The sequence below is a fragment of the Drosophila hydei genome, unplaced genomic scaffold, assembly GCF_003285905.1.
Source record: "Drosophila hydei strain 15085-1641.00,03,60 unplaced genomic scaffold, DhydRS2 tig00000063-arrow-pilon, whole genome shotgun sequence".
In the NCBI taxonomy this organism is placed as follows: domain Eukaryota; kingdom Metazoa; phylum Arthropoda; class Insecta; order Diptera; family Drosophilidae; genus Drosophila; species Drosophila hydei.
In genome coordinates, this window is record NW_022045657.1 from 8,565,510 (window position 1) to 8,573,322 (window position 7,813).

A 7,813-nucleotide genomic window follows, 5' to 3' on the forward strand; every position below is an offset into this window, starting at 1 on the left:
CTTCAGATTTTATTTTGTAAAATTTTCGTAAATGTAAACTGGCTTCATATTAAAGACAAAAATGTTTTTTAAATAAAAAAAAATATCAAACAAAGTATTATTTCGTATTGTAATATATAATATCAATTTATTATGTATTAAATCTTATTAAAACAAATGGTTATACTTAAATATTAAATAAATTTTAAATGTTAATTTTCGTTGTGTAAAGTCCTTATGCTAAAAGGGTTAAAGGCAGTTATTTCTAAATTAATATGTGAACATATTAAAAATCATGTTTCGAAAACCAAAATTGTAATTTAGAATACTTTTTGGGGCAAGTTGCGAATTTTGAATAATTAAATTAAATAATTAAATCGATTTTGGAATTTTGTTAAATTTGGCCATATCAAATGGCTGACTGAAGATAAACATAAACACAATGCTGGCTTAAGATAGCAACAACCTATCACATAAAATACCTTTTCACCTTCCCATCGTATGACTCGTACGAGAGCTAAGCAATAAATATAAATTACTGAAACGGATTTCACTTATCGCTGAAGTGGAGCGATTTTCATGCGCCACGCGTTCTTGATCATGTCAGCCGCCTTCTCGGCAATCATGATCACGATTGCATTCGTGTGGCCGGCCGGCACGTGTGGCATAATGGATGCGTCTGCCACACGCAGGTGCCGAATGCCATGGACTCTCAGTTCCGGATCAACCACAGCCGTAGCATCCGTGGATGGTCCCATCTTGCAGGTGCCCGACTGATGTTGCAAGCTGGAGCCGTAGAGGCGCAGGCAACAGCGCCAATAGTCGTTGGTGGCGAAGATCAGATGCTCACAGCCTGGAAAAGGACGCGCATGGAAACGTGTACCCATCTTCAGCATAGACTTGGTACGAGCTATCTGCAGGATCTGTAACATTCACAAAGTTAAGAGAACTCTTGGATATACATTAATAGAAGTGAGTACCATTTCGATGCCCTCGATCATGGCGCGCACATCATCCGGATGCTGCATGAAGTTCGGCTCCATGCGTGGCCAGTGAAAGGGATTGCGACTGCGCAAGGAGATGCGTCCAGTGCTCTTGGGACGCAGCAACACAGGCACCAGACCGAAGGTTTCCTTGTCCTGCATGTCACCAAACATTTTGTCGTAGAACTCATTCGTAATGCCCAGCAAATCGCGTAGGGTGCCAAAGCGATCACCGCTGAGAGAGCCGGCACCCAATACAAGCTCCATATCCGCATAGTCCTTAGCTGAGGATGTGGATGTTAAATTTAAGATAGGGAATCGATCAGATAGATAAGATTACTTACGAAACCTAGAGCTGGGCGTGCGCACAAAGGCGAATGCTTCAGCGCCGCCAGGAATCGTATAGGGTCCTTGACCGGAAAAGATGTAGCGAAAGATGTCCATAGGATTGAGAAGACGTGCATCGTTGACAGTAGAATCGTTTACCATAAACACCAGGCCATTGAGCGTTATGTGATCCTGCAGATTGTAGCCCACTGGCAGGTCCTGCAGCACAGGTATGCTATGCTCCTCCAGATGAGCTCGTGGGCCCACGCCAGACAGCAGCAGCAGCTGCGGACTGGCTATGGCACCTGCAGACAGGATGACCTCCTTGCTGGCGCGCACCACATATCGCTGCCGCTGCTTAGTAAACTCCACGCCCACGGCCATCTTTGTGTTGGGATCGATGAGCAGCTTGGTGACCCAGCTCTTCATCGATATGTGCAGATTGTGCCGCTGCAGCACGGGCTGTATGAAGGCTTTGCTGGTGCTGCAGCGCCTGCCATTGCGTATCGTGGCCTGAGCTCTGGCAAAGCCCATCATGTGCTCGCCATTGGTATCGGTTATATCGTAGCCCAGCTCACGACCCGACTTGAGGAACGCCTTCATCTGCCGCGATTTGTAGTCCGTGAACTGCACATCCAGCAGTCCGTTGCGTCCATGGTAGGGCGACTTGTATAGGTCGGGGATGCCGATGCGCTCTGATTTCTTAAAATATGGCAAGACCTCCTCATATGACCAGCCCGTGTTATTCGCAGCAGCCCAGCCATCGTAGTCCCGACGATGACCTCGCGTATATAGCATAAAGTTGATCAGACTGGTGCCTCCGATGCCGCGTCCCTTAGGCCAGTTGCAGACGCCGTTGCGCAGGCCCTGGCAGGCGTTGGGCGTGGCATCCGCCTTGTAGCCCCAGTTGTAGCGCGTGGTCTGGGTAAGTGCCGCTGTCAAAGGCACATCGCTGATGAAAGTCTCCTGGTCGCCCGCCTCCAGGAGCAGCACACTCGCAGTCTTAATCTCGCTCAGTCGATTGGCGAGCACACAGCCCGCCGAGCCGGCGCCCACTATGATGAAGTCATACTCCGGCAGAAAGGCCGTGGTGTCCGGAATGCGTGTGTTCAGCAGCGATGTCTCGAAATCGCGCACCAGATCCACCAGCAGCTGGCAACGGACACAGTTCCAGCAAAGGCAGAGTATCAGCACGTACTCCAGGCGCATCTTCGGCAGCAACAAATCAAGTATCTGAAAGATAAGCTAATTAGCGAAACGTTCTAGGCTCTCGACATATTAGCGAGCGCTTGTAAATTGCAAACGGCCTTCGATTTTCCCTTTCAACAGCTAATTCTGGCAAAAACCACAATTCACGCACCAGCGGCTATCAAAATTCTCCGATATCTGCTGATTATTCCATTTTTTTAGCTCAAGTTCAACAAGTTTCCGATTACATCCGTAAGGAACTCTTGGATATACATTAATAGAAGTGAGTACCATTTCGATGCCCTCGATCATGGCGCGCACATCATCCGGATGCTGCATGAAGTTCGGCTCCATGCGTGGCCAGTGGAAAGGGATTGCGACTGCGCAAGGAGATGCGTCCAGTGCTCTTGGGACGCAGCAACACAGGCACCAGACCGAAGGTTTCCTTGTCCTGCATGTCACCAAACATTTTGTCGTAGAACTCATTCGTAATGCCCAGCAAATCGCGTAGGGTGCCAAAGCGATCACCGCTGAGAGAGCCGGCACCCAATACAAGCTCCATATCCGCATAGTCCTTAGCTGAGGATGTGGATGTTAAATTTAAGATAGGGAATCGATCAGATAGATAAGATTACTTACGAAACCTAGAGCTGGGCGTGCGCACAAAGGCGAATGCTTCAGCGCCGCCAGGAATCGTATAGGGTCCTTGACCGGAAAAGATGTAGCGAAAGATGTCCATAGGATTGAGAAGACGTGCATCGTTGACAGTAGAATCGTTTACCATAAACACCAGGCCATTGAGCGTTATGTGATCCTGCAGATTGTAGCCCACTGGCAGGTCCTGCAGCACAGGTATGCTATGCTCCTCCAGATGAGCTCGTGGGCCCACGCCAGACAGCAGCAGCAGCTGCGGACTGGCTATGGCACCTGCAGACAGGATGACCTCCTTGCTGGCGCGCACCACATATCGCTGCCGCTGCTTAGTAAACTCCACGCCCACGGCCATCTTTGTGTTGGGATCGATGAGCAGCTTGGTGACCCAGCTCTTCATCGATATGTGCAGATTGTGCCGCTGCAGCACGGGCTGTATGAAGGCTTTGCTGGTGCTGCAGCGCCTGCCATTGCGTATCGTGGCCTGAGCTCTGGCAAAGCCCATCATGTGCTCGCCATTGGTATCGGTTATATCGTAGCCCAGCTCACGACCCGACTTGAGGAACGCCTTCATCTGCCGCGATTTGTAGTCCGTGAACTGCACATCCAGCAGTCCGTTGCGTCCATGGTAGGGCGACTTGTATAGGTCGGGGATGCCGATGCGCTCTGATTTCTTAAAATATGGCAAGACCTCCTCATATGACCAGCCCGTGTTATTCGCAGCAGCCCAGCCATCGTAGTCCCGACGATGACCTCGCGTATATAGCATAAAGTTGATCAGACTGGTGCCTCCGATGCCGCGTCCCTTAGGCCAGTTGCAGACGCCGTTGCGCAGGCCCTGGCAGGCGTTGGGCGTGGCATCCGCCTTGTAGCCCCAGTTGTAGCGCGTGGTCTGGGTAAGTGCCGCTGTCAAAGGCACATCGCTGATGAAAGTCTCCTGGTCGCCCGCCTCCAGGAGCAGCACACTCGCAGTCTTAATCTCGCTCAGTCGATTGGCGAGCACACAGCCCGCCGAGCCGGCGCCCACTATGATGAAGTCATACTCCGGCAGAAAGGCCGTGGTGTCCGGAATGCGTGTGTTCAGCAGCGATGTCTCGAAATCGCGCACCAGATCCACCAGCAGCTGGCAACGGACACAGTTCCAGCAAAGGCAGAGTATCAGCACGTACTCCAGGCGCATCTTCGGCAGCAACAAATCAAGTATCTGAAAGATAAGCTAATTAGCGAAACGTTCTAGGCTCTCGACATATTAGCGAGCGCTTGTAAATTGCAAACGGCCTTCGATTTTCCCTTTCAACAGCTAATTCTGGCAAAAACCACAATTCACGCACCAGCGGCTATCAAAATTCTCCGATATCTGCTGATTATTCCATTTTTTTAGCTCAAGTTCAACAAGTTTCCGATTACATCGATGCACAACAGCAACAAAAATGTGTGTGTGCAAAAACAAATCAATAAGAGAAACAAGAAAGCCAAACAATAACAAACATATGGCCGTATGGCTGAACCGGTTGCCGATCAAAACAGAAAAGCTGAAGAAGTGAAGAAGTGCCCAAAGCGAAATTCACAAAATAATTCGAGCGCAATCCGGGCAAAAATATATTTGCCCGTTGACGTTGACCCATAAACGCGCACGCGGATGTTCATTAAAGTCAAGCGAAACATAAACAAAATGTAAAAAATCAATAAATAACTCCAGAAGCTATAAACGCAACGACTTTACGATACGCTCTAACTAAATTCAGAAACAGCAAAGAATTTTGAATGTTTTTTCTTGTAATGAATTGAGTTCGTGTATCGAAATAATTAAATTTGTGCAGTTGGCTTTAGAGTCTAATACATTTATAAGTATTCAATGTGAATAACTATACATTTTTTGTTATAGCTTTTTGTTTTTGAATTTTCTAATTATAAGCCAATTTGTTAGCCTCACTAATCAGTCTGAATTATGGCCTATTGCATGCAATTCGAACTTGAGTTCATATGAATTACTTTTAATTAACATATTATTGTGTGCATTCCAACGAATTGTAGTTGTTGGATATATTTTAGCTATATTAAAAACTCATTTACATTCTCCCATATGCCACCAATTTAATACTGTACTTGTGATACCCTGCTGCAGAGCATTCCTAATCTAAACTAAGCCACTCGGTATAGTGGGCGCGCTGTGATTCCGCAAAATTACTTTATATGCAAATGAAATGGCCAATATTTTTGGGTTTTTTACCTCGAACATTTAAGTCTATCGAAGCTAAAATTGCACAAATAGGCAAAAAAAATAACAAAATATATGGGCATTTCAATTAACCCCAATAAGCTGAGATACGTCTTACAGCTAAAAGATTTCACTTTACAGACACAAACAAAGTGGAGATATTGATAAATATTCCTTTGTTTCAGCACAATTGGTTCTACGTGAGTGGCCTCCAAACTTTGTCACTTTGTTGCTGAAGTGCAAGAAATATTCATTTATAACCGATCAGCCGACGAGATCTCCCGGACAGAACTGCCCTACCACAAAACTGTCAGTTTCAGGGCTTCAATCGATCGAAGGGCGCTGCGCTCATTAAAGTTCTTCAGCTACGCTCATAGCCAGTGACTATTATGTGAAAACAAAACTGGTTACGCTTCATATAACACTTATGGCTCTTATAAAAAGTCTTTTAAAATTTTCATGACTTATGTTTCACCTCAGTCAGAGATAACTTAGACCATTTGGCTCTTGTGTCTCTTTAATGGGTCTGTGGGTCAGACTTTGGGCTTGTGAACTGTGTCCAATTAGTCAAGTTTAACAAGTGGCCAGCGTAACGAATGGCTCAAAGGGTTGCATGATATAGATTTAGATAAATGTTGCACAATTATTATCAGATATTTCAAGAATTATTTAATTAGTTGGAAATGCCGTTTTGGGAAATAGCTGATGTGAAGAAAGCCCTGATGAACAAATCTTAAAAAGACGATTAAACCAAAGTTAATTGCAAATGTTTAACTAAGGATTATAATAATTAAATAATTATTTTAAAAGCACTCTTGATTGGTAAACTTCAACAGATATTGCAACTCACTTTAATTATGTTTTTACAACAAATCATCAATATTTAATTTAATACGTGAACAAGAATAAATGAATCTACGATACATAAAAGACTAAGCATTAATAATATAAAATGGGTCAAAAAAACGTCTTTACATGTCACAGATAGATTGAAATCTTTTTTGTCTTGTATAACAAAAGAATCCTTTAATTTAATTTGAATATATAAAAGTTTTTTAAATATGCTTGCCAAATTCACAAATCACGAAATATATTTTATATATTTTTATATTATTTTATATGCATATTATGTTGTTAATTCTGTAAAATAGTCTTTTAGAATATTGTTTAAGACATTTCAAATGTATTCTATTATTTATTTATATATTCATTTTTCTATTAGCCTACACAATTCGCAGCTTTAATAATAATTAAATATTGACACTGCGTCTGCTTTTGGCTGATTAAATAGTATTCTTAGCCAATATTATTGCTGGAGATATATCACACATTTTTATAGCAACTGCATTCACATCAGTTAAAGTCAACAAGTCACTCGCACAGATCCGGCTCAACAGACCCCAAATATATATGTGGAACAATTTATTCACTTCATTAGTTGTGAAATTCTAAACACGTTTGCCTATGCTTACTGCATTCATAGTGCACTTACGCAATGGGCGTGTTGCTCTCCTTAACCGATACACTGGAACTCTAAGCACTCGAGTGGATGTTTGTTTAGTTTTATTTTTATTTTGATTTTGATTTTGATTTTGATTTTGAATTGGTGCTCTCGTCAGCTACTGCGCATGCGCGCGCGCTGCTGTCCGCTGGTTAAATGAATCGCCGCTGCCGGCGCATGCAACGACGAAGTCTATGCGGCACGAATCAAGACGGGTAGCTGGCGGTTAACTCGGTCAGTTTGGCGCGCTACGTTTGCTTCAACACGCAGACGCCGCCGGTGCTGGACAGTAGACAGTGGACAGAGGACAGCAGGCCGGACTAGTTTGAGCTCTGAGAAACAGTTTTTCTCTCGTCTTTTTTCAAGTTCATCGCGTGAACTTGCAAAAAACTTAATTTGGGTTTATTTTTATTTTGTGCTTAAAACCTGCCTTTGCTCCGTTTCTTCAGATATTGTGTGTTTTATATTAGTCATAGACAAATTCGTATTTTTGCATATTTTGACTGGCGTTTGATTAACAGCAGTTTATGCTCGAAATCCATTGGTAGCAAAGCATGCGCTAATCAACAATTTGGTTAGCAATTGCTTGCGAATAAATATAACTATGATCTATGGTGCTTCCGCTATTTAAAGACGTTAGAGCAGAGCAGACGCTGTCGTTGACAGCTCGAGTTCAATGTCAACCGCACGCCGTCCCTGCTGCCTGTGTAGCCGGTTAGCTGTGTGGTTGTGTTTCTGTTTATCTTGTATCTATGTGCCGATGACTTCACGTTACAGCGATTACAAATTTAAAGCTCAGCCATATACATTTGCATACGTACAACATTTAATGTCCTATTCATTAATGGCCAAGCAACAGCAGCAACAACATCTTATGTGCGTCTTCAGCTTCAGTTCGACTGATTTGCAATTTCGTTGCTGATTTTGCGACTTTCATAATCAATTTCTGGCGCCAGCGACCTTCAG

The 7,813-nt window shown here is 44.0% G+C and overlaps 1 protein-coding gene across 1 annotated transcript; it reads right to left on the bottom strand.

Moving 5' to 3' along the window:
- Nucleotides 1-318: 318 nt before the first annotated feature.
- Nucleotides 319-7,427, bottom strand: LOC111595162. The gene is given in 7 exon segments (XM_030222798.1): nt 319-902; nt 960-1,246; nt 1,307-2,522; nt 2,769-2,849; nt 2,851-3,056; nt 3,117-4,332; nt 6,839-7,427. Coding segments are annotated over 6 exon segments (3,351 nt in total). The 5' UTR covers nt 4,309-4,332; nt 6,839-7,427; the 3' UTR covers nt 319-533.
- Between the last annotated feature and the right edge of the window lie 386 nt (nt 7,428-7,813).